Source organism: Lissotriton helveticus, chromosome 10, assembly GCF_964261635.1.
Source record: "Lissotriton helveticus chromosome 10, aLisHel1.1, whole genome shotgun sequence".
In the NCBI taxonomy this organism is placed as follows: Eukaryota; Metazoa; Chordata; class Amphibia; order Caudata; family Salamandridae; genus Lissotriton; species Lissotriton helveticus.
The window spans coordinates 426,839,762-426,866,601 of record NC_136071.1 but is presented as its reverse complement, the minus strand read 5'-3'; the positions used below and the strand labels follow the sequence as shown (position 1 = coordinate 426,866,601).

General features: G+C 48.8%; 1 protein-coding gene across 1 annotated transcript in view; it reads right to left on the bottom strand.

Annotated features, from left to right (window-relative positions):
- Positions 1-26,840, bottom strand: part of GLYR1 (glyoxylate reductase 1 homolog) — a 529,972-nt gene that overhangs the window by 120,516 nt on the left and 382,616 nt on the right. The window contains exon 11 of the mRNA XM_078662916.1: positions 25,449-25,559. Within this exon, the coding sequence (XP_078519042.1) occupies positions 25,449-25,559 (111 nt within the window). The remainder of the gene's footprint in view (positions 1-25,448; positions 25,560-26,840) is intronic.

Sequence of the window (26,840 nt, the reverse complement as noted above, 5' to 3'; positions counted from 1 at the left end):
AATAGCTACTAGGAACGCAACTTTCCATGTTAAAAATTGTAGTAGTTCACATTTGTGTAAGGGTTCGAAGGGAGGCCCCATTAACCGTGTGAGAACAACGTTTAAATTCCACACAGGTGAAGGTGGTACTCTGGGAGGAATTATTCTTTTAAGGCCTTACAGAAAGGCTTTAATGGCAGGCACTCTGAATAGAGATAGATGTTGTCTGTTTTGCAGATATGCTGCTATTGCAGCAAGATGTAGTCTAATAGACATATAGGCTAAGTTGCATCTTTGGAGATGCAGTAAGTATCCTATGATGTGTTGAACAGACATCTAGAGGATTAATATTGTTGTTGTGACAATATATTACAAATTGTTTCCACTTGGCTGCATAACAGGATCTTGTGGTTGGACGTCTAGCTTCTTTTATGACATTCATGCAGTCTGGAGGAAGGTTCAAATATCCAAATTCTAGGATTTCAGGAGCTAGATCGCAAGGTTGAGCTGAGCTGTGTCCGGGTGTCTGATCTCTCCACGGTTCTGCATTAAGAGGTGTGGAGACAGGTGTAATTTTTGGTGCGGTACTACAGACAGTTGTAGCAGTGTGGTGTACCACGGCTGTCTGGCCCACGTTGGAGCAACTAGGATGAGGGTCAGAGAATGCTGCTGTAGTTTGCGTACTACTAGTGGCATGAGTGGTAGAGTTGGAAAAGCGTACGCAAATCTGTTTGACCAGTTCATCCATATCGCATTGCCTTTGGACAGTGGGTGTGGATATCTGGCGGCGAAGCTTGGGCATTTGGCGTTTGTGGGTGGCAAATAGGTCTATCTGAGGTTGTCCCCACATCTGAAAGAATGGCTGAAGAACTTGCATATGAAATTCCCACTTGTGGGTCTGTTGTGTTTGTCGACTTAACAGATCCGCTATGGTATTTTGTACTCCTGGAACATGCTGGGCTAGAAGGAATATGTTTTGAGGTATAGCCCACCTCCATATGTCCTGTGCTAGTTGAGATAGTTGCATGGAGTGTGTGCCTCCCTGCTTCTGTATGTAATACATGGCTGTCATGTTGTCTGTGCGGACTAACACAGCTTTGTTTGATACCTGCTTTTGGAAAGCTTTTAGTGCTCGGATTATTGCTAGTAACTCCAGATAATTGATGTGGAGTAACCTTTGTTGTAGTGTCCACCTGCATAGCATGGTGTGTTGCAGTAGGTGGGTTGGCTCCCCAGCCGGAGAGCGATGCGTCCGTAGTTAAGATTATCTGAGGAACTGGCTCTAGGAACGGTCGCCCCTTGGAAAGGTTTTTGGTGTTCCACCACTGCAGAGAGCGATGAGTCAGACCGTCTACCAACACTAGGTCTGTCAATATACCTTGAACCTGGTTCTACTGACGTGATAAGCATTCTTGTAGCGGACGCATTTCAAGTCTTGCATGGGGCACTATGAAAATGCAAGAGGTCATCATACCTATGAGTTGCATGAACACTCTTGCTGGAAGGGAGTGTTGTAGCTGAAACCTTGTTAGAGGAGTTTGTATGCTGGCTATCCTTGCTGGAGTGGGATAGGCAAGCGCTGGTGCGGTGTTTATTGTGGCACCGAGGTACTGTTGTACTTTGGATGGTTGTAGATGTGACTTGGCGTGGTTTATTGTGACCCCAAGTCGTGAAGCAGTTGTATTGTGGCATGAGTGTGTTCCACGCATTGGTTGTATGAGCTAACTTTTATGAGCCAGTCGTCGAGGTACGGGAAGACATGGATGTGTTGTCTCCGTAAATGCGCTGCCACCACTGCTAAGCACTTGGTGAATACTCTTGGTGCTGTTGTGACTCCAAATGGGAGTACTTTGAATTGATAGTGCTGTCCGTCTATTACAAATCTGAGATACTTCCTGTGAGCCTTGTGAATGGGAATGTGGAAGTATGCGTCCTTGAGATCTAAAGTATCAAGGAAGTCGTTTTGCGACAGAAGCGGAAGGACTTGTTGCAGTGTGACCATGTGAAAATGGTCTGACTGTATGTATATGTTTAGCGGTCTGAGGTCTAGAATAGGCCTTAGAGAGCCGTCCTTTTTTGGAATCCGAAAATATAGAGAGTAAACACCTTTGTTTTGTTGGTGCAGAGGAACTGGTTCTATTGCTTTTTGTCATATCAGGGATTCTACTTCTTGGTTTAACAGTGCTAGATGTTCTTGTGACATTGGATGCTGTTTGGGTGGTATGTTTGGGGGGGGGTAGATGTTAGTTCTAGACAGTAACCTGATTGAATAATTTGTCGCACCCACCTGTCTGATGTGATGTTGGTCCAGGCAGGAAGGAATTGTTGCAGTCTTCCCCCCACAGGAGTGGAATGTTGGGGGGGGGAAGGGGAGGAAAGTCATTGGGTAGGGGTAGAGGCAGAGCGGGAGTTGTTGGTTTTGCCTCTGCCTTTGTTGTCACCTCTGTAACCCCCTCTTTGGTAGCCCTTGGTGAATGTGGATTGGCTAGGGGTTTTGTAGGAGGTGGAGGGACTTTGAGGAGTAGCCTCTAGTGTTGCCTCTGTATGATGAGCGACGAAAAGAACGTCTGGGAGCTTGCTGTTGCAAGGCTCCCATAGACTTTGCTGTATCTGTGTCTTTTTTCATCTTTTCTAAAGACACGTCAACATTTGGGCCTAATAAATATGTCTCATGAAATGGCTGATTAAGGATGGAGTTTTGTACCTCAGGTTTAAAACCTGAGATTTGTTTTTTTTAAACCTTTTTATTGGATTTCACATTTCAGAGATGGCGTACAACAAGCATTGGCATCTGTTACACGTTACATTTAGTAAGTTCTGATATCATACTTAGCGGCAGTGGAGGATCTATCTAGGAATGGACTTCGGAGATGATGAAGGGAGGAGCCTCCTTACCGCATCCACCAGAGATATCGGGAGGTGTTGAAAATACAGTCGGTGGAATAGGGACCGCAGCTCTCTGGCCCATACAACAGTCTCTAGGCCATGCCTCTCGTGACGGATGCCATGAAATGATAATCCAAGTTCTAACTGGAACTGTGGGTCTCAAAACCAGGGAAATAGAGTGGAGGGGGGGGGGGGGGGTGCGTGGGGTCGTACAGGAGGAGGAGCCAGATTGGGGATAGTCCTTGTCAGCCCGCTGATTGCAGACTTAGTGTTTCCTGCGAGGCAACGTCACCCAACCAGAAATGTGGCCTACTGGGGGGCTGATGGGGTGGGTGGGGGGGGGGGAGCGCGCACAGACTGGTGTGGAATCGTGGGAACCCAGCGTCGCTCGTGGGCCCTGTGGTGGAACCGTACTTGCCGTGTGTGCTTGCTGAAAAGCGTGAAGGAGTGTCGCCCATTCTAGAGAAATAGGGCGCCGACGGATGCCGCGGGCCTCCTGTAGGCGAATAAGGTCTTCCTCGGCTGCGGCCCATTTCTTCACCGCCCCCCACCAAGCTGCCAGAGGGGGACCCTCCGTCGCGCGCCAATGCATTGCTATGCTGCGCTTAGCTAACAATATGCAAAACAGAACAAAGTGGCTAGTCCGGTTTGTTTTGTGATGAGTTTAGGACCCACTCAGCCAGTTTGTACTGCGTGAACCACACGTTTTGTATTACAAAAGATTTATTTTCTTTTTAAATTAGGTTTCATAAATTTGTCCATATGACTTCAAAGGAATATCCTGTCAAAACAGTCGAATCAGCAACAGACAATTATGTGTGCAATATATACATGTGTAAAAAAGTTCACAATAGATACTCAAAAATCACAACACCAACATACAACTTATTACATAATTGTTACATACAAAACCAATTGAAAACATGAGAAACATTACACACAAAAAAGGGGGAGCATTACGCAAAAAGAACCAGTCCTTAAACTTATATACCAATGGACAGGCGGAACTCAGGATACAATGAAACTGCCTGCCTGTCTCACAAAACCTGTGATAAAGTGTTTTCAGGATTGCCAGCTAGGGCCCACAGCAGTGGTATTGATTATTCCCTGGCTGCACCCTTCTTTCTTGTCACAGGCTGGGGGTCAACGCGTTTCAAACCGTAGAAAATTGAAAGGTTCTCCTCAGGACGGGGACTGGGGGAGGTCTTCACTACAGGGAGCGTGACGGGACTGCAAGAGTTGGAATTAGCTGCACATCGTGTGAATTTTCTGCACTTAGAAGTAAAAGCAGGGTGAAGAGGACTCGTGGGTCGGGACGCCCGGGAATTGGTCCGGAGTCGATGGGTGGAGCTGCTCACCTTCTCTCAAATACTGCGCTTGATTGTGACTGCGGGTAGACGGAGACGCCCGGGAGAAAGTCCGGAGGTCGCAGGGGTCGAGACTCTCCTACGCTAAACCGTCGAACGGGAGTTGGATTGAATCCATTCCATGACATGACACGCCAGATGATGCCGGCAGCAGAATGGATTCAATCCAACTCCCGTTCGACGGTTTAGAGTAGGAGAGTCTCGACCCCTGCGACCTCCGGACTTTCTCCCGGGCGTCTCCGTCTACCCGCAGTCACAATCAAGCGCAGTATTTGAGAGAAGGTGAGCAGCTCCACCCATCGACTCCGGACCAATTCCCGGGCGTCCCGACCCACGAGTCCTCTTCACCCTGCTTTTACTTCTAAGTACAGAAAATTCACACGATGTGCAGCTAATTCCAACTCTTGCAGTCCCGTCACGCTCCCTGCAGTGAAGACCTCCCCCAGTCCCCGTCCTGAGGAGAACCTTTTAATTTTCTACGGTTCGAAACGCGTTTCACCCCCAGCCTGTGACAAGAAAGAAGGGTGCAGCCAGGGAATAATCAATACCACTGCTGTGGGCCCTAGCTGGCAATCCTGAAAACACTTTATCACAGGTTTTGTGAGACAGGCAGGCAGTTTCATTGTATCTTGAGTTCCGCCTGTCCATTGGCATATAAGTTTAAGGACTGGTTCTTTTTGCGTACTGCTCCCCCTTTTTTTTGTGTAATGTTTCTCATGTTTTCAATTGGTTTTGTATGTAACAATTATGTAATAAGTTGTATGTTGGTGTTGTGATTTTTGAGTATCTATTGTGAACTTTTTTACACATGTATATATTGCGCACATAATTGTCTGTTGCTGATTCGACTGTTTTGACAGGATATTCCTTTGAAGTGATATGGACACATTTATGAAACCTAATTTAAAATGAAAATAAATCTTTTGTAATACAAAACGTGTGGTTCACGCAGTACAAACTGGCTGAGTGTGTCCTAAACTCATCACAAAACAAACCTGACTAGCCACTTTGTTCTGTTTTGCAATTGTTGAGGTCCAGGCTGGCCAGTTGTAGGACCCAATACCTTCTTTTGTTCACAGTAGCTAACAATATGGCCAGGAGCGCAAATTTGGTCTTTACCTTCTTGCGCTTGTTACTCTTAAAAATGTCTAGGGCGCAAGCCTTCCATGTGTGGAGATCCGCGAGGCCGGTAACTGTTCGCAGAGTAGCGTGGATCGTCGCCCAGAGGATTTGTAGTCTAGGGCATGTCCAAAACATGTGAATGAATGGGGCATCTGGTGCATTACAGCGGAGGCATTCAAAGTGGGAGGTCGGGTAAAAACGTTTGAGTCGCGCCGGTGTGAGGTAAGCGTGGTGCAGTATGTTGAATTGAAATTTTTTAAATCTTTGGTTGCAGGGCACCTTTTTATGATGTTCTAGGGCCTTCAGCCATTCCCCGTCATGAAGGTTGCGTCCTATATCCTCTTCCCAGCGGAGCCGCAGATTCGATAGCGATGCCTGGGTGAGCTCTATGATAAAATTTATAAATCCATGTGATATGGTGTCTGCCCGCCCCCATATGGAGTAATGTGTGCAAATACCGGGTGAGTTGCAGGTTCCCCGCCTCGGAGATCCCATGTGCGTCTACAGTCCGCCACTAGTTGCCAATGTAGCAGGAATTGGTGGGCCGGCAGCCCTCTTTCCTCGGTCAGTTCCGTGAACGAGGTCAGTTGTTCATCGGTGAATAAGGCCTCCATTTCAGTGAGCTGGAGGTCAGTCCAGACTCAGAGTTCTCTCGCAGTGTAGAACTCGTACCCCCTTGGGAGGCCCGCCAGTGGTAGCTATGGAGAATAAACTGGCGTCCCCTTGGACATGCGGTGGATAGGCTTCATACAGGATCTAGCTTCTTGGACCAGCAGCGGATAAGTCGGGTTGGGCCTTGTGCCCGGGAGTAGTAATCGTGTCAAATCGGGGACCGTCAGCTGCCTGCCCAGGGTTTCCGTTTCTCCCAGGTGCCGCTGCGCAGTCCAGCGAGATAGCCACTGCAGCTGCGGTGCCAAAATATAGGCTTCAAATGACGGGGCGCCCAGCCCACCCCTGTCACGAGGCAGCTGGATGATCGACAGGCCCACTCTGCTGCGGCCCCGCCCCCAGACCAGGGAGAAAGAAGGGCCGCGGCGGAATTACTGGGATATTAGCAAAGTAGTAAAGGAGCCTGGGCACCATGATCATTTTTGACAGGGCTACCCTCCCGATGCGGCCAGGGGCAGTGTCCTCCAGAAGCCAATTTAACCTTTAAGGCCCCAAAGGTATCGGTAATGATTTCCCTCCAAGAGGTCCCGGGGCTCATGGTAGAGTCTGATACCCAAATATCACAGGGGTCCCCCGTCCACGCTAGAGAGGCTTCCCCCAGACGAACTTCTCTGGGTTGGAGGTTCGGGTGCAAGGGGTAGAGAGGATTTCTACCAGTTCACTCGTAATCTAGCAGTCCTTTCGAAGTCTGAGAGCGTGGTCCAGATAGTTGTAAGGTCCGCAGCAAAGTCTCTAATATAAATGAGGTCATCTGCATACAGGAAGACGCAGTGCAAGCGTTCCCCCAATGGGATCCCCCAATGGTGGCCCACCACCCGTAGCCGGGCCGCCAATGGCTCCATAGCAATGGCAAAAATGACGGGCGACAGGGGGCATCCCTGGCGTGTCCCACGCATAATCGATATGGGAGGGGAGACCTAGCGGCCTATCCGTACCCTAGTGGAGATGTCGGTATATAATAACCGTGTATATGCAATGAAGTGTGGTCCTACTCCCACCCTCCGTAGTACCCCGAAGAGATATTGCCACGCCAGGGTGTCAAACGCCTTCTCGAGGTCCAGTACTAGACAGGCTGCTCGTGGGAACCTATCCCGGACCCAGTCCTGGACCTGGAACAGTCGGTGTAGATTCTGGGAGGTGTTTCTCCCAGGGACGAATCCGCTCTGATCTGGATGGATCAGCCGAGGAATAATTTCCGCGAGTCTGTCTGCTAGTATTCTCCCTAGGATTTTGTGGTCTGTGGTCAGCAGGGTGATGGGCCGGTAGGAAGTGCAGAGCAATGGGTCCCGATCCGGTTTGGGGAACGTCAGCAGGAGGGATTCCCGCATCGATTGGGGAAGTAGGCCTATCTCTAACGCCTCTCGGAAGACCGTGTCAAGGTGGGGGGACAGCTGCTGAGAAAACGTGGCGTAGAGCTCCAATGGGAAACCGCCATGGCCCGGTGCTTTGTTTCTAGCCAGACGGCGAATGGCGAGTTTGATCTCCGCCGCTGTAACCGGGACATCGAGCGATGTGCGTTCCTCGTCCTTAAGTTGGACTAAAGTGTCCGTGCACAGTAGTTGTTGGATGTGGACCTCCCTATCTGGGGTTGGTTCCCTGTACAGCAGAGTATAGTAGTCCTAAAAGGCGGATACAATATCCGCTTGTGCGTAGACTATCTCCCCTGTGGCGCTGCGAATGCCCGTGATCGGTTGCGTTTGTGTGTCCTGGCGGAGGAGCCATGCTAGCAGAGCGCCGGCGCGGTCCCCCTCCTTGTGGGCTCTAGTGGTGTACGCGCGAAAATTATAGCGCCGTAGGTCGGCACAGGCCTCCTCTTTTTTGGTTTTGGCTTCCACCAGTTGTGTGGGGGGGGGACCTCTCGCCGATCATCCGTTTTAGACAACTGCGCTACTAGTTGCTCCGCAGTGTGCACCGCCCTCTCTAAGGTCTGTTTCACTCCTGTAATTTGTCGGATGCAAGCCCCACTCAATACCACTTTGAAAGCATCCCATTCTAGGGACCTAGTCGCTACGGTGTCCCTGTTTTCTGCAAAGTAATGTTGAATGGTGTCGGCTTGCTTGTTTTTGAACATGGGTCTAGAAGGCAGTCTTTGGGGAGGCGCCATGTAGGAATCGGCGGTATGGTGGGCGCCATGCGAGGGACACTGTGTGCGCGTCATGGTCTGACACAACCCTGCCCAAATAATCGGAGTGCCTAATGCGCGGCAGGAGAGATCGTGTACATAAAAAGCGGTCCAATCAGATGCGTAAGTTGTGAGGTATCGAATGGAAAGAAAATATTTTGGTGGTCGGGTGGACATGACGGCAAGCATCCGTGAGGGACCAGTGGGCCACCCAGGCTCGGAAGGCGGCTGTGTGCGCGTGGGCCCGGGAGTGTTGCAGGGGGGGACACCTATCTAATGCCAAGTCTAAGGAACAGTTTTAATCCCCTCCCAATACCCACGGGGTCTGTGTGTATCCCGCTAAGGTGTTTGTCAGGGCTCCCCAGAACGTTGTTTGATTTACATTCGGGGCGTAGATGCTGCCGACAAGGATGGGCTGTCCGTCTAAGAGCCCCTCCAGCAGGGCATAGCGGCCCTCGGGGTCTACCCGCCTGCTAAGCTCACGGAAGGGGACTCCAGGCCGAATCCAGATTAGTGCGCCTCTTGCGAAGGCAGAGTACGTGGTACCGCAGAACATGCAGCGCCATTTCTTCTGGAGTTTGCCCAGTTCCTCTCCCGTTAGATGAGCCTCTTGAAGGGATATAATCTGCGCCTGCTGTCGCTTAATGTACGCATATATCGCATAGCATTTCCTGGCTGTGTGCATCCCCCACACATTTAGGGTTAGAAACTTTACGTCTGCATGTGCCATAACAGATGCAATATCATGATGAAACAGCACGCGGTGGCAGATGGAGCGGGGTCTCCCATCCCCGTCTGGTCGGTGTATCGCGCAAAGATGTATAAGGTTGTGGGTGTACGCCCCTGCCCTACAAATAGGAGGTAACGAGAGGTCATGGGTGTCAGGGTAGGTGAACTAAGAACTAGAGTTGGGAAACTATCCCAATACAGGGGACCTATCGCCGAAAGCGATAAGTCCAAACCAGCCCTCCGTGAGGAAGAGAGCGTTAACAAACAATTAGCAACCATGGGGTGGTGGAGTGTGCATGCAAGGATGGTCCTCGGACGGGCTATGTAGGATTAATGTGCGTCATGGAGTCTCTGGGGGGTGTAGAGCAATGCAGTGGGTGTGCCCTGGGTGAGCTACATTTGTGCAGGAGGGGTCCCCGGCCTGCTGGAAAGGGTGGGCCCTCCGTGTATATGCACTGCCAGTGATCGGAAGCACTGCGGTTCTGGGATACCCCTTCTAGTGAGTCTGCCTGTCCTTTAACTGATGAGCTCTGCCGTCTGGGGCGTCACCCGTGGCAGGGTAACCGAGTCACCCTTGGACGATGTGATGTCGCCCTCTCCAGCGGAGGAGAATAGTCGTGGGGCCCCAAACTTTTGTTTCTTTTAAATTTTACTTTGTCTCCCCCACCCACCTCACCTGTAGTCCTTTAGGGGCTCATCCTCGCTTCCAGGGGCCGATTTTGGGCTCTCACTGGTCGCGGGCTCTGACCCCCCCGGCGCACTCTGACGGGCGCCATCTTGGGAGGAGGTCGGGGTTGAGGTTGGCGGGCTAGTGCTGTGGGCGAAATCGGCCCGGCATTATATAATGAACAATGCTTCCCGTCCGCGCAGCGGGCGCGCCAAAGGCAAGCCTGTCTGCGCCCGTCCGCGCCCACCCGGGCCAAGGGTCAGAAACTCTGCCAGTTTCCCCTAAGCGCCCCATCACTTTCTCGCGTGAGGCTCTCCTTCAACTAAGACCTAGGAAAAATCCCACATGCCATTTCCTACATAGGCCAGATGGCCCATATACTCAGTGCGGCTGTTGCACCCATTTCCTACAGGGAAAAAATGTTCCTGAACCATCTATGACTCTTTCGCGCATGGCCCTATTGAATTGCAGGTCACTGCCGAAACACGCCCTGGAGATCAATCTTTTGATCCAGGACCATAAGCTCGACATACTGTTCCTTACGGAGACAAGGTTGTCTCTGAACTCGGAGGCAGACATTGTTAGTGCGCTCCCTCATGGATATCTCATCCAATTTCAGAATAGGCCTATTGGCAAAGGGGGCGGGTTAGCTATAATTTATAGAAACCATCTCACCTGTAGGATGTCGGACAGGGGCATCGCCGACTGTGAGAGCTCCCACTTCACCGTACAAATCTCTCCTACAAAATCCCTATCAGGCCTTCTGGTGTACCGCCCCCCGGGCAGCACAGGGCACTTTAGTAGCTCACTACTAGAAACAGCTATTGCCTCTGCCTCTATCGCGGCTAATTTTATTTTATTAGGAGACTTAAATTTTCATTTTATTGATCCCCATGACAAAGTGGCAGCTAAACTTCAGCTCGACCTCAAATCTTATGATCTAGGATTCATTAATACAGACGCCACTCACAATAAAGGACACTTGTTGGACCCCATTTTTTCCAATATTCCTCTCCTGATATCCAGCCCCCCTGTTCCCCTCCCCTGGTCCGATCACTTTTTGGTTCCGTTCTCCTGGCAAGTCGGTCCTGTCACATCTCGAGCTCCGGTCTCTCGCACTCTGGAAAGAGCCTGGGCCAAGCTCCCCCTTGAGATCTGGACTCATAGACTGGAGCAGACTGCCCCTTTACCCGACCCCGACCCCGTGGTGGCCGACAAAAACTTTACAAGTTGGCTTGATAGCTCACTAGACTTTGTCCTTACCAGGAAAAGAGTCAATAAGAAGAGCAGAGTTTTTAAATCTCCCTGGTACACCTCTGAACTCCGAGATCAAAGGAAAGGATGTAAAAAATTAGAGCGCGCCTGGATGAAAGACTGGGCCAGCCATAATAAAGATGCCTATCGTTCAGCTATCAGGTCCTATAAAGCTTCACTCAAGACTGCCCAGGCTGCGTTCTATGAAGAGAAAATTAGAACCTCCGCTAACTCCTCAAGAGAAACTTTTCGGATAGTGAGGGTGCTCCTGAAGGTTCCTAATCCCCCTCCAGTCCCGGACATCTCAGGGGCCAAATGCAATCAGCTTGCAGACTTTTTTGACAGCAAAATTCAAAACATTTAAAAAACTTTGCCCCAAACGGACTGCATATTCGATCCCTGCAGTCCAAGGCCCCTCCCTTCTGGCCCTCACTTGGATTCCTTTGCCCCAGTCTCTGGGGAAGAATTTCAAAAAATCCTGGCTTCTATGAAAAGTGGTTTCCCTAGCGACCCGGCCCCTATGTACATTCATAAACGCATCACATCCACCATTTCCCCCTGGCCACTGATTTAATTAACGCATCTCTTTGTCAGGGCATCGTATCGTCCACCCCCCCCCCCCCCGAGCTGGAAGGAAGCCACTGTAAAAGCATTATTGAAAAAGCCTCAGCTGGACCCCTCCGATTTGGCCAACTTCCGGCCCATTTCGCTGCTACCGGGACTCAGCAAAATTGTAGAGAAAATGGTCAACCAGCAATTGTCATCCTACCTTGAAACCAATGAGCTATTACGTAGCTCCCAAACAGGCTTCCGCCCAGGCCAGGGCACAGACACTGCCCTAATAGCAGTCATCGAAGAGGCGAGGTGTATCTTGGATTCAGGAGGATCAGCAGTTGTGATCCTCCTGGATCTAAGTGCAGCTTTTGATACGGTCAATCACCGCATACTAATTCAGCGCTTTTTTAACATGGGAGTCTCGGGTTCAGCCCTGTTATGGTTAACATCTTTCTTAAATAATCGGTCCTTCCAGGTTTGGGAAGGCAACGCACGGTCCAACTCAATCCCCCTCCAGTGTGGTGTACCGCAGGGCTCTTCGTTGAGCCCTACTTTGTTCAACGTGTACACGTCCCCACTGGAAGACGTGGTTACTCCGTTTGGGATTAAAGTAGTCACCTATGCGGATGACACACAACTTGTCGTCTCGCTCACTCAACTGGACCAGTGCTCTGGAAACCTTCTCTGCTGTCTGTCCGATATACATGCCTGGATGAGTTAATCCCTGTTGAAATTAAATGGACCCGTCAAAAGATTGAGAGAGACCCCTTCACGCACCAGGGGAATAGGGTACTTATCAACAGTAAAATCAAGTATTTTCCCTTGGACAAGGTACTGAGAGAATAAGCCCAAATATTGGAATTGGACACAAAGCTTAGTTAAATTTAAACATAAACAGAACCAAATTTATAAAAAGTATACAAATTTTATTAAAATACATAAAAACACAGTCATTTCTTGAAAAACATTTGTTCCAACATAAAAAACACAATCTTAATTCATCTGTAGTAAACACATTCTCATATAAAAATCAATCATCTATATAATAAATGATCACCTAATGGAGAGTAATTATGCAATGAAGGAATGCAATAAAGGAAAAGAGGGGGGGAGAGACACACAGAGACAACAACAATTTGTCATAGAAGTTGTGCACATCAAAACCCTTTGTTTAAAGCTCAACCTAGACCCGCTTCATTTTGTTGTTCTTGGGGTGAGCTAAATTGTTTGATTGTGCACTAGTGGGCGTCGACGCGTTTCGATGGACTCTTTCAATCGTGTACCATCTTTGTCATGACTAAAGGTTTTATGTCCCTCCTGTTATGTGGCACTGGATGGTTGCCTCAGCGTGGTCGACGTGGTGCCCGTCTGGTGATGTGGCAATTTTCTGGCACAGTTTCTGGTACCACAGTGGTCTGCGTATGTCTAGGTTTCCCCATCGTGCTATTGAGATGTGTTGTGTTGTGTTGGGGCTGTGTGCTGCGAAGGCCGGGCGGGCACTGTACAGGGTGGCCTTCTCCGCTGACCTGTGTTCCGAATGGTCGTTGTCCCCAGTTTTAGCCACCGGTAGAGGTGCCCGCTGCAACACCCCAACTGCTGGATCCGGGGGTGGCTATCTCTCCTCGCCCGCGCTCTAGACTGAGCACCAGGTAGACACCCTGTGGGGTACAGTCGACTTAAGGGTCAGATCAGTCCTTCCTCTCTGCGCAATGGCTCCATTGGCGAATGGGGTACACGGTCTGCGGGGACGAATCCAACCCGGCTCCCAGGGCCGTGCAGGTCTGATTGTGAGCTGCCAGACGGACGAGGGAGCCCTGGTCTGAACGCCTAGCAACTCGCTCGTCCGCCATCTTAAAGTCAGGCAAATATCGGTGAGGTCCCAGTGATTGGCAGGTGCCCCGCGCCCCCCAGTATACAGCAACCCCTGGGGAGGGGAGCCCTCTGCTACTCACGGTCCGTATGTCATCCGCTACCTCCCAGCGCTTCACGCCAGTCTCAGGGGGGTGCAGCCGACTCGTTCGCCGGGCACCATGATGGAGTCAGGCAGCCTCGGCCCCAATGGCGCTTCAGATGTCCTGCGGCGCGGGAAGAGGGGTCTGGTCAATGCCTGTTAGCTGCCTCCACGCAGCGCGATGCTCCCTCACAGCCCCGTCAAGTGGTGTGGAAGCCGGGACACCCGCCCGGCACCTCCTGCTGCAGCAGATATGGCGGGGGCTCTCGGGACCCGCCCGCCCGTCGAGGGCGCGCAGCGGTGCCGCAACCTCTGATGTCTGCCGCCGGTTATGTGGGCTGTAGCAATGTCCACGTGGCAAAGGAGTGCTGGGCTCGGAGCCGGTAGTGGTGGTCACGCCGCTGCTTGAATGTCCCAACCTCCGGACGTTAGGCCGAAGTGTATGCGGCCGCCATCTTGTCGCCGCGCTGCGGGTGGTTCGTTAGCTCCGTTTCGCCCCGAGATCCGTTCCGTCTCGGTGGTGGCACCACGTCGCTGGATTGTACAGGGGCTCCGGTTGCAGGATCTTCGACTATTGACGGGGACTGGCGCTGTAGAGCGGTAGAAAGGACCGCCCGCCGAGGAGCCTCAGCAGTGCACGTCCACCATCGTAGCTTGCTTGGCCACGCCCGCCAGGTTTAAAACCTGAGATACGTAGCCAAGCATGTCTACGTAGGAGGGTGCTGGTATTAATTGCTCTTGAGGCGGTATCTGCCGCATCTAGGGCACAGCGAATGTGTTGGTAATATTTTTACCTTCCTGTATCAGTTCATTGGCCCTATTTTTGTATTTGTCAGGTAGATGCTGCATTATGGACTCTAGTTCATCATAATGAGCTCTATCATATCTGGCCAGCAACGCTTTGGTGTTGGCGATACGCCAGATATTAGCTGCTTGAGACGCTGTTCTTTTGCCTGAGCGGTACAAAAGGGGGTGGTGATGGACGGAGCATCTGAACCAATCAAACACTCACACCCAGTCAAAAGATCTGTGTTCTTTTGCCTGAGGCGTCAAGTAGCTTGGATTCCTTGTCTAGTGGTGAGGCCTCACCTGATGTCTGAGAATTAGCACGTTTAGGTGCATTATAAACTACTAAAGAGTCTAATGGTGCTGGACCTTTAATATCGACTGGATCTGTTGGGGCAGCTTTATATTTTTCTCAATTCGAGGATTGAGGACCCTAGCCCTGACGGGGTCTTTAAAAACCACTGTTGCATGTTTGATTACACCCTGAAGATTTGGTAAAATGGCAGTAGACCTTTCTGTGTTATCAAAAGTGTCTAGTAGGAAATCTTCCTCCACCGCATCTGTGTGCAAGTCCACCCCATGATATTGGGCAGCTCTTTGGACTAGTAGGTTAAAACCTATAGTGTCCTTTGGTGGGGATGGTCTAGAAGGGTATATGTCGTCTTGTGGGACATAAGGAACATCAGGGGTGTTGTAATCATCCCATGGATTAGGTGACTGAGGGGGGACTATTGGTCCCTGCTGGGTCATGTGCACCTCCATCTTTGTCATCAGAGTCTGTGTCTACATCATCTTGATGATCAGGGGATGGTGAAGGTGAAGGTGAATGGTGAGGTGGAATAGGTGTGGTATGGGGAACAGTATGGGGGGTGGAGGAGAAGGCACCCTTAATGGAGAGGTTGCAATGTCGCTCTTCTTTGGAGGAGGAGGAGGTGCTGGGGTATCAAGTGGTCTCTTTTTGGAACTGAGAGTCAATTGACCAGTCTTGGGATCCTTGACAAGAGCTTTTAGTTAGGATCAGGTGCGAAATGTTCCTCTGAACAGGGCAGATCCTTCGGTGTCGAGGTTTTCGGCTCTGTAGGTTTTTTCGGCACCGAGTCTGTAGCTTATTTCGGTTTAGAAGTGTGCCCTTTTGAAGTGTCCTTTACCGGAACCTGTTTCTTCGGTTCCGGGTGTTTTTTTAGGTTCCGAGGCATGTCAATCTGGAGCTTTAGGCAGTTTGTTAGTTGGCTCCGAATGCGGTTTCGTTATCGATGAGCCGTTGCCAGTCTTCGGTGCCGCGTGCTTCGGTGTCGGAGCAACGGTCGGCGTGGTTGACGAAGATGGCTTTTTCTTCGATGTCGGTGTAGGATCGGCACCGTGGATAGGCTGGCTCGAGCCCGAGCTGCCTGAAGGCTTAATGGGCTTCTTTGCCGCGCCCGAAACGTGGGGCGTGGGAAGCAGTCTCTCGGTGTGCACCCGGGCCCGAAGGTGAGGGTGTGCCCGAAGCCTTTTTAGAGGGTGTCGAGGAAGGGTTGGGGTCGACTATCTTACTTACGACCCGTTGAGCTGGAGTGACTTCCTCGACGTCGGAGTCTTCGGCGTCTGAGGAGCTGGTATTCTCTTCAGCATGCTGGTGTTCTGGCACGTCGACGCCCTCTTCGAAGAGGTCGTCAGGGATCGAAGCTGACGAGCGAGCCATAGTTCTTCGAGCTCGTCGGTCCCGGATCGTCTTCTTGGAGCGAAAGGAGGCACAAGCGGAACAGTCTTTAGTCTCGTGCTCCGGTGAGAGGCAAAGGTTGCACACCTCATGTAGGTCGGTGTGGGGAAACTTCGACCCACATCGAGGACACTTCTTGAATGGCGTCCTTTCCATGAGCCAGAAGTAAGGCATAGGTAGGCCTGCAGGCCTTCGTCGACGACCGGAATCGAAGACTTCAAAGGTGAAGAATCGCATCGATGTGGAGCGCGATCGAAACAATACCGTCAAACTGGGTGAAGATTGCACGCCGAAGGAAATTCGGTGCCCAACTGGAGAGCAGGAAACACATCCGAGCCCGATGGTGGAAAAAAACAATCTGGGGATGGAGCCGCTGCCCATGCGCAATGTGGTCCAAAGGAGGAGTCACCTATCTCGTGACTTCCAAATAACTTTTCAGGACAAAAACAAACTGCAAACATCCGGGCCCAACACTAGGTGGCGATCTATGCATATCGTGCAATCTGCAGCTCATATGCCTCGAACACACAGTGACCTTTTCTTATGCGTCTGCTGCATTGGTAGTCCCGTAGGTGGCAGGTCGGTGTGCTGGGCGTTGCTTCTTTGGTGACGGTGGCTGCAAGAGTGTAGCTTCTCTACTCCAAGGGATGTTTTTTGTCAACTGGCGAAGCACTGGCAGCCCTTCTGGTTTCTTGGAGTATGCACAGCCGCAGCACTAGTCGGTTGCTTCACGACTGTGGAGTATAGCAGGCAGGCAGGAAGGCAGGCTTGGTACTAAGTTTGTCAAGCTCCTGGGTTCCTCAGTCAGTAGTCGTCTTTGTTCACTCATTTTGTGACTGTCGGAATCTAAAGTCATGGTATCAGGGAGTCCCCTAAATACTCAATTTAGGGGCAGTAAGGTCAGTGAGGGGTAGTAGCTAATGGGCTACTTACCTCTGAGGTCTGGTCAACCTGGAGGTGTCCACCCTGGAAGTGCAACACACCTCTTGCATAGCTAATTTTCCCACCTGTTCTGGTGCCAGGTGGGCCAAGGGCAGAGAGTGGCATTTCCCCTGTCTGGGAAAGCCTTCGGTCGCATATCAAGAGGAGCAGTGGCCTTTGAAGACTCCTGCCTTGATTTGCTGCTTTACCATTCTTCGTGGAGGGAGGAGGTGATAACACCTCAATCTATAGTAGGAATCTTTACTGACCTCCTAAGAGCGTGGGCTCTCACCCCTGGGGGGCAGAAAGTAAAGTGTGGTGGCAGGCTGGACAGGACCAGTCAATCAGCCAGCCAGTTCAGGGGGTGCCTTTAAGGTACTCTCTGGGTGGATGTATTAATAAATCCAACACTGGAATCAGTGTGGGTTTATTAATACGAGGTGTTTGATACCAGCCACCATATGTATGAGTGAAGCCATTATGTAGATGGGTAACTCAGTGCCCAGTTGTTAGAAATGGGATCCCTGGCTGGCCAGGGCTTTCGCCAAAGTCAGTCAGAGACCACCACTCCCAAGTCAGGGCAAGGGAGTTACACGCCAAGATAACCCCTGCTCACCCTCTAGGTAACGTGGCGCGAGCAGCAAGGCTAAACTTGGAGGCGATGTGAGTTAAGTATTTGCGCACGCACCCCAGCAACAACACCCAAGGCCCACCACAAAGGAAACTCCACACAAGGTTATATAAAAATAGCCTTTGTATTACACCAAAACACATTAGCTAAAAACACACACTTTACAATGTGCCAACAGTCATGGGCAGAATTTACAGAGGATATGTACAAGACAGGGCCACCAGGACCACTGTCAGGAATCAGCACTTTTAGAAGTAACACTTTTAGAAATAGCACTCAGAACATGGAATATAAATCACTGTAGCACAAATTAGAACATAAAGTACACAACCAGTAATCACTGGTAACCAGGACCTCACTAGCACCACCTGCACTAGGAGAAAAACCACCTAAGTATCACAATACCTGTAGGGGTGTAAGCACATAACACATGATGCATAACATACATTCAGAGGTGTAAGGAACAAGGCACATGACGCATTAACAACACATTCAGAGGTGCAGGGAAGGAAAACACATGATGCCTAAAAACATTCAGAGGTGTATCAAAGAACACATTTGCGCAAAAATCACATTAGCAACAACCTGTGGCAGTCCCTAGGCCAACTGGCCTCCCTTGGGCTAGGACGCCCTGTGTCCCAGTGTCAGGGGCCTAAACGTGGCTTAGAGGGGAATGCTCTCTTTCGCGGTAGCGATCCGGGGCAGCCTCCCGGTTTTAAGGGACAAATAAAGCGGGGTGAGCACCCGTGTTTCAGACAAAATGTGCAATTAGCGGCAAATAAGCAGAGTGGGCTCCCGCGCCACGCCAAGTGGCCACAACACGCAGACTAAGACTGGGTGGGCACCGGCTTTCACGAGAAAAGCGCTCCCAAGCGCCAAATGAAACTTGAAGCGCTCCTCAGCGCTTAGCAGGGAAAGCACTGCGCTCCCAGCGCTAAAGGCAGGTCCAGTGCTTCCAGGCGCTGGAGGCTTCAGCAAAGCATAAAGTAAAGCGCTCCTCAGCGCTAGGGCAGAAATAAAACTCCAGCAAAGTGCTTCAGGTGGGCAAGGGGGCAAGGCTGGGCCCAGAGCCAGCTCACTGGGTCTCCAGGCAGGGAGACACTCCAAGTGGCGGTCCTCCTGGCCCCAGCAACAGCAGCAGCCCCCTCTGGCAAGATCCTGGAAGATAACAACTTTTGTGGGGACACAGCCCCATTTTTATACACCACATTCCTTTGTCACAGGGTGAGGGAAAGAACCAGTCGCAGCTGGTTGGTGAGCACCCTTGATGGGCTCAGCCCCTCACTCTATTCACTGGCAGGACTAGGGTCATCAGTCGCACCACAGGGGGCGGAGCCAGCATTGTGTGGGGGAAAGCCCAGCCCCATTCAAGACACAGGTGCACTCCTCCCCAGCCATCAGCATGCTAATCTCCACACTCACCACCGGGCAGACCCATCATGACTCATGGAGCCTGGCATCCCAGCCAGCTCCAGCCAATCACACGCCAGACACATTTTACACTAATATGCCAACTCCTAGAAGTGGCACTTCCGCACACGACACAATCATGCCACATACATCATTGCGAAGCATTCAATCACACGAGTCCGCACATACCAGACTCGAGCCTGTACACCCTACGCATCACATACATTCCCCATGCATTCCTATGGGAGGGCAGGCCTACCTTACTCCACGCACTCAGAGTGCACACGCACTTTCCACTGGGACACAGTGAAAGTGCGCAGAAACCAAAAAATCACTACCTCCAATTCATATTCACAAAGCAAAAAGTTTAGGGGTGAACCTGCCAGAAGGGCCAAGTCCAACACCAGTACATACCTTAAGATGGCTTACAGAAAGCGGTCTCTTTATGTGATCTATCAAGAACTTGATATACCGTGTAAAAGAGTCCAGGGGTTTTCTAAGGATGGACAGGGGCTTGCTATCCAATCCGAAAGCACAAGTTAATACTTGTGTAACAATATATCTGTAAGAGACATTAGTTAGTGATAGATTCCTTACCTTAGAACATCCCCAGGCGTCAGACTGGATCTGGAAAGTTTTTCATCAGCAGTACCCCTGACGTCGGTAGGTGGCGTCGTGTGGCTCTGTGTCCGTCGCTGGCGTCGTAAGCGCCGAGATGACGTCACAGAGACTACTTAGGCGCCACCAATGCGCGCGGACGTCAGTTCTGTAGACTTTCCGCGCCAAGAACGCAGAGCCATGCCAGAAACTGACCACTGGTGCCATGAAACTAGGGCCCTGAAAGGGATGACCTTAACCCTAGAAATCAGTTTGCAGGACGGGGAGGATGGGTGAGGCGGTAAGGAATTTATCACTAACTAATGTCTCTTATAGATATATTGTTACACAAGTAGTAACTTGTGCATCTGAAAGAGACACGTTAGTGATAGATTCCTTACCTTAGAACAAATACCCCAGCAATACCAACCCCGGTGGTGGGTCTGCGAACAAGATTACAACAGTAAGTCACGGAGAGCAGAACGGCCAAAGAAGCCGTCTCTCCAGATTTGACTGTGAAGGCAACAATGCTTGGTAAACGTAGCTGCCTGACAAATGTCCTGCAAGGGAATGCCGCGTCCCAAGGCAGTAGTGGCTGTCGTTGCCTTTGTACAATGGGCACGCATCCCCACAGGAGGCTCCTTCTCAGCCAACGAGTAACATCCTTTGACGCACAGAACGACCCACCGAGAGATGGTCCGTTTGCGCACAGCCTGACCTTCTTTGGCACCCAAGTAGCCAACAAAGAGCTAGTCATCCACCCGGAACGGTTGCGCGCGCTTCAGACAGAACAAGAGTGAACGTTTTGGGTCCAGACGGTGGAGCCTCTCCTCCTCTTTTGAAGGATGCAGAGGCGGAAAGAAGGTGGGCAAAGTGATGGTCTGCCCGATGTGGAAGGGCGTGACAACCTTTGGCAAAAAAGGACGGGTCCTTAAAACCACCTTGTCTGGAACTCACTCACTCTTCTGGCAGAGGTGATAGCTACCAGGAAAGCAGTCTTTAGAGTGAGAAGATGTAAAGGACAGCTATGAAGGGGCTCAAAGGGAGCACACATTAGATAGGTTAAGACCAGATTTAAGTACCATTGAGGCATTATAAAAGGCACGGGGAGGAAACGTGTGCGTAATGCTTTTCAGGAAACGGTTAACAACCGGGGACTTAAAGAGCGAAGGCTGATCTGGAAGCCTTAGAAGGGCGAAGATGGCCAAAAGATAACCTTTGATAGTGTCCAGAGCCTGGCTGCCAGAATGACATCACAGACTTCGAGAGGAAGATCGAAAGCTGTCAACTGTCACCGCTCAATCTCCACGCATGGAGGTGGAAGCTGGACAGGTTCGGGTGGAGGACCGTCCCCTACTGCTGCGACAGAAGATCCTCTCCTGTTTTCGTGGGGCAGGAGCCAGTCTCCTCTGTGTGCGAGGGGTTGCCAAGAAGAGGGAACTTTCTACCATATTCATTGGGATTGTCCAAACGTGGTTCCTTTCTGGACCAGGGTGGCTCGCACTATGGAGATAGTCATGGGATCGTCAGTCCCAGTGGAACCAAGATTGTTTTTATTAATGATCAAAGGCCCGACAGACTGGTCTAGGTACAATGAGATCTGGCTGGCCTTGGCGGCCGGGGTGGCCAAAAGAAACGTAGCCAGGGGATGGGGGGCGCAGGAGGCCCCACAATGGGACCAGTGGCGGCGGGATTTAGACTGGTGTCAGAGGGCGGAGGAGACGGTCTACAAGGCCAGGGGGTGTGTGGAGAATTGGGGGAAGAGCTGGGGTCCCTGGCGGAAGTACCGAGGAACAGGGGGGGGAAGCGGGTGAGGAGTGTAATAGGTGGTGCTACTCTGACACTGTATGATTTGCCCTCGAATGTACAATGGATTGCTAAGTATTTCAAGCTAATTTAACACTGCTATGTATTTTGCGAGTCTGTGAGCAATGTTAATAAAAAGTTTTTTGTTTTTTTTAAAGGTCACTTGAAACCAGGTGGGCAAAAAGCCAACACTGCTTTTCCCACAAAAATGAAAATAGTGCTACTGTGATGTCTGCCTTGTTCTAACAGTTTAGAGATCTGGGAGACCCAATATACCCTTGTAGGCTTGGGCAATAAACAATTTCAAGGTAGAGAATGTCTACAAGGGATTTGGTTTCTAATATATTTGTACTTTTCCTTCAATTCAATGAGTTAGTCATGTAAAATCAAACTTAAAGTGTCCAAAAAGACAACCACACTAAATGTAACTTACAAATAAACACCACACGGAAGATCCTATTTCAACAAAAATAATTTTTATATTTTTCATATATCAAAATTGGAAGGGGTACATTTAAAGGAATGAAATATCAGAAAAACAGAGTCATGAAAAGATGTACAAATCAATTTAGATACAAGGTTGGTGGGTGTAGACCTTGATACCATGCCCATGTCCTTAAAACAGTAAAGTGGTCATGTTTAAAGATTGGGTGAAAGGCTTTCAGGAACAAGGCTAGGGAAATCCGTTTAGGACTAGTTGGAAAAAATGGGCAGTAGGGAAGAAACTGTGATTGACTCTGGGGAGGGTACTATGAGAGAGGAAGTGTTGTGGTGTCAGGCTCTCTCAGCTCCTTAGCACAAGTCTTCTCTAGACAACCCCTAGTAGTGTATCCAAATGTCATTTCCATTGTTTCCCCAGTCACCGTCACTCACTCACTCACTCACTCAATTCCAAGGGCACCCCCATCATCGACTACAGGATTCAATTCCTTGGGTTAATTCAGCCTTATCAAAAACCCTGAACTTGTGGTTCAAGCTCCAGAAAGGGAAGGCAGAGGTAGAGAAAAAGTCTAGGGAGTTTGAGATGGCAAAGTTGAGATTAACTAGCCAAGAGTTACAAGAAAGGAGGCGTGAGAGACTGGAGGAATGAGCTTGAAAAGGAAGACAAAAAGGGAGAGAGATAAAAGGGAGATAAGAAAAGGAATAGGAAGGGAAAGAAATTGAAAGGGGTTTAGCGAGAGGATAGCCTAAGGAGAAAGAGAAACTCAGGATGGCAGCCGAAACAGCTACTTTTGGGAAAAGCAACTTCCTTTGCAACTCTGCAAGAATTACTGTAAAGGTTCCAAAAGTGTGTATGCATAAGTATGAAAAGGCCAAGATACTTTGGAATGCAATGTGTGCTTTGAGATAGTTTGTAGATTGGAGACGTTGAGTGATGTGTCTGAGGCATAGATTTAATGAGTTACTTGCCTATTGAAGAAAGTACTGCAGTTTCTGGGGGAATGTGAGTAGATGATCTGATCACTAGTACTAAATGAAGAAAGCTTTTAAAGGCTGTTTTGATTTAAGCCAGCTGACTGCCATCAGGAAACATAGCGAACAGTGTTATGTTTGAGGTTTGAATTCATGGTGTGCCGGGTGAATGGGGTGAGTGAGCGATAGCGTGGAGGCTAAGGATTTATTGTCCTTAATTTGTTCTCATCTATTTGGTTTCAGGACGCCGACTGCTTTGGACGCGTTTAATACTTGCTCGCTGCTCCTCTTACAGACACCACCACGCTGTAATTCTTGTGGAGGATCAAGTCCTACACAATTTGAACTGCTGCCTATTTAATTTAATTGATCGAGTTAGAATTCAGATACACCCTGCAATCCTGTGCAGCTCTAATGAACAATACTCTTCAAATTTAAGCAATTTTACCACATACACAGCTCGCTGTAGTCACCATTATTCTTTAGTTGTGATGATGATGATACAATAATTACGAAGGGTACAAACACTGCCAACATAACCAGCCAATGGAATAAATTATGAATCATCTCCTCCCATTGACCATTAAGGCCACTGCCACGGGCTATTAGTTTGGTTCCTTTATAACATTATTCACCAGCACACACTATTGTTTCGTACAGTTATCACAGTGTGGGCATATACGCGTAAAGAAAACCTTCTATTTGAAACAGTAAATGTTGCAAGGCATTTGTTTTTCTTCTTTCATTTGATATAAAATGATGGCAACAGAGCTACTCAATGCATGCTCTACCCACATAGGCAATACCTGTCTGACTTGATAGAGGAGGATTTAGAGAAACATGCAATTTTGGCTAACAAGTGGGTATCTAGCAGGGTTAACAAAGGACTGTAGCAGAATGAGTCAAAGCTTGTCGGAACAGTGGAAATCTCAAACGAAAGGTTCTGAACTGGAGGTTCAGGCACTTCCCAAGGGTCACAGGGAGGACAACTTTAGTCCACTGATTCACAAGGGAGACCAACATAACGGTGTAAGATTGGACACTTATTCTGCTTATGGTACAATAGTATTCAAAGTGCTGTTGGCAGGCTTTGGTCTGGCTACCATCCTATAGTCTGCTCCTCCTTGCTAAGCCATAATATAAAAATGTTTCCCTTGAGAACATAAAGAGTTAAAGACCAGGAGACATATCCCATACTCACCACTCTTTGTTCTTTCAATTGCATCACTGGCAGCTCTTCCTTAAGGGGCACACTTATTTCACAATGTGCTATTGTGTATGCTGCTTTGCTCGCATACCTTTGTCATAGTTGGTTTGAAAGTCTTCACTACTGCTTGGAAAATCTGCGCTATCCCGGCTACTGTATTTTCTGGGTATCCCTGTGTTTTTTTCTTCTGTGAACTCTACCATTATGCAAGCCACCTGGAGAACCGTCTTTTTTACTTTTGTACTGGTTGTCCGAGCTGTGCTCTGCCAAAAGGATGATACCCAAGGTAATCCCTTTTTCAACCCCCTCAACCCAGGCTGTGCAGTGACTCGTGGGAGTGACAGCAGATATGTAGGCCAAAGGCACACTGCCTTTACTTATAGCCTTGTGAAAAGGCTTCCAATCAGCTTTCTCAATCTAAAGATCCATCCATCATTCGTCTTCATCGTGGATTTAATGTGTCATTACATTTATTAGGTGTTATACTGTAAGACTAAGACTAAGCATTTACTGTAGGCCGTCTCTATCCTGAGAATCTAAGTGCCTAAAGAAAGTCAAATGGCAATTCACCTTTGACTGCAACAGTAATGGAGTCCTGGGAGACTACTTGTAATCAAATGTATCCTCAAACTGTAAGGCTCAATAACCTCTAACTGCCCCAGGATCCCAGAAATAGACTAACAATGTGTTAATACAAGTATTTTGTTTCTGCCTCACTTTTAAACACTGTTTCTCACTTTTGAATGTTCCCTCAGCAGAACATGAACTCACTATGCTGAACACTTTTCATATAAGTTTCTAATACAGTAGGATAGTGTTACAGAATGATCAACACCCATAGTGTTTGCCTTCTTGTCAGTTGTACTATTTAGAAGAGCAAACTCAATCATTTGTCGCGCAACAGGAATCAGACTGACCATGTGCCTGCATGGAAAAATGGAACTGCTGGGAAAGCAGATAAGCTCTCCTTGCAGAAAAATTGAACTGTTCCTTGCAACAAAAGGTCTCAACCTAGCATAAGGGTTAAAGTCATGACTCCAACTCTGACCTGATTAGGTGTGAACCACAACAATGCCCACAGGGCCTTCTCTGAGCAAAGTCACCATTAACTGCCAGGAAAACAGCATTTTAACTGTTGCCTCACTATTGCATCCCTAATGTTGAAGAGCTCACTCTGCCTTAATGACTAAGCAATGTTCCATTTGCAAATAGTACCCCATTAATACGGCGAGACATCCACATGCTCCCTAAGACCTCATCTGTCTATGGATGAAGTGGTAAAATGCTTCAAGAAAGCAGAGTAGAATGTCTGATCCACTGAAATAGCCAGCACCCAAAAGAAACTGGACACTTCATTACATTTTCTTTAAACAATTTAAGTAATCAAAACTCTTGTGAAGCATTCCATTTTGCAGTTCTACTTTCCAAAATATACAACAGCTTATAACTATGTATTCCACCATTAAACATGTCGAAACAGGCTGCAAAATAAAAAATAAGCAATATAAATAAAAGTCCTGCTGCTCCAGGAAACCTCCACCTGCATCTTGTAAAAGAAAAGCAGCCCTTATCCCTTATTTTGTGCCAAAAGTAATTTGTAACCACTAATGATTTACTCCTGATCATGAATAATAATTAACCCAAGCAACAAAGGCTTTCAAATATAGAAATACTCACATCTTTGGAAGATTTTGGATCTGCCACACAGGAGAAAGTGATGTCGCACATGGAAACTACTTCGGCGGGGGTTCTTCCCAACCTGGCGCCTTCCTGGACGAACAAGTCACACTGTGAGGATCAGAGATGGAGAAGTCAGTTGTGCGCCATCCAAGACCGTTAGCAACTGGGCATATTTTGTTATTGATGCTATTGCTCAAGTCTGCAGACCCTGTCAACAGCATCTCCCCTTACAGTAAAAGACAGGAGGAAAAAACACAATCAACAGAGGAATCAGCAACTGGGAATGTTTAACACCCAAAAGCCTTACGAGGAGCAAGAACACCTAGTCACCCTTCTTACAACTCTCATGAACCAACAGAAGGAAAAGGTACGTACTTTCAGTAACGATATATCTGGTAGAGACATGGTTTAGCTGCAGATTCCTTAACTTGTGAATTCTCTCCAGGCGTCCGACTGAATCCGATAATTTTTCAGCAATACCTCTGCGCACCGTGGGACGGCGTCATATGGCTACAAGATGACATCGACTCCGGATGTGACATCAATGGAGCCATATAAGTCACCAAGGGCGCGTGGAGGACAGTTTTGGTCTGAGAAACCTTTCGCACAGAATGCGGAGCCACTGAAGAATATGATTGTGGAAAACAATGTACCAAAAAGATCAACAATCTTTGAAACAATAATTGTAAAGTTCTAATAAATGGAATGCCTACACCAGCCAAGGTCTTAAAGGCAAAGCCTCATGAATCAGCAAAGCATAAGCTACGTGAAAATCTACGCACTGGTGAATAAACCAGCCAACAGTGAGAACTAGGGACTCACAACAGACTGCTGATCTAGAGAAAAATCAGCAAGAAAAGGATTAACAGAACGTTCAAGTTTAATTTTATTTGCATAGTTACTAAAAACCGTTGCAACATTATAAAATAATCAGTGGACCAAGTATTATGCATTATTAAAATCAATAAAAACAAAACACCAGCTGAAAAGTGCTATACAGTGATTAAAAATTGTCAGTGTGAGCATTATCAAGGATCGTTGGTTCACAGGATAAAGTGCAGTGCGTTCGCTAAAAGCGTTGCTGGTCTTGCACGAGTGAAGTGTCTTATAGTACATATTGTTCGGTTGTTAGAGCCTGCTCAGAGTTTAAACAATAAAAAGGCGCACCTTCCTTATTGGAGTCAGGGGAAGCCGCATCCCATTCGATTCGCCAATTGCTTCTACTAGCAACTTATTACTTTTGTGACCATAGTTAGGTTATTTTAGGCGATTTATGTTCGGCCTTCGAGAGAAATTTAACAGTTCTGCAGTTCAATTGAGTGCCCAGCATATTGAAGCATGCCAGCACCGCTTGCCTCTGGTGTGAATGCCTTTCTGCTTGAAGGGCGC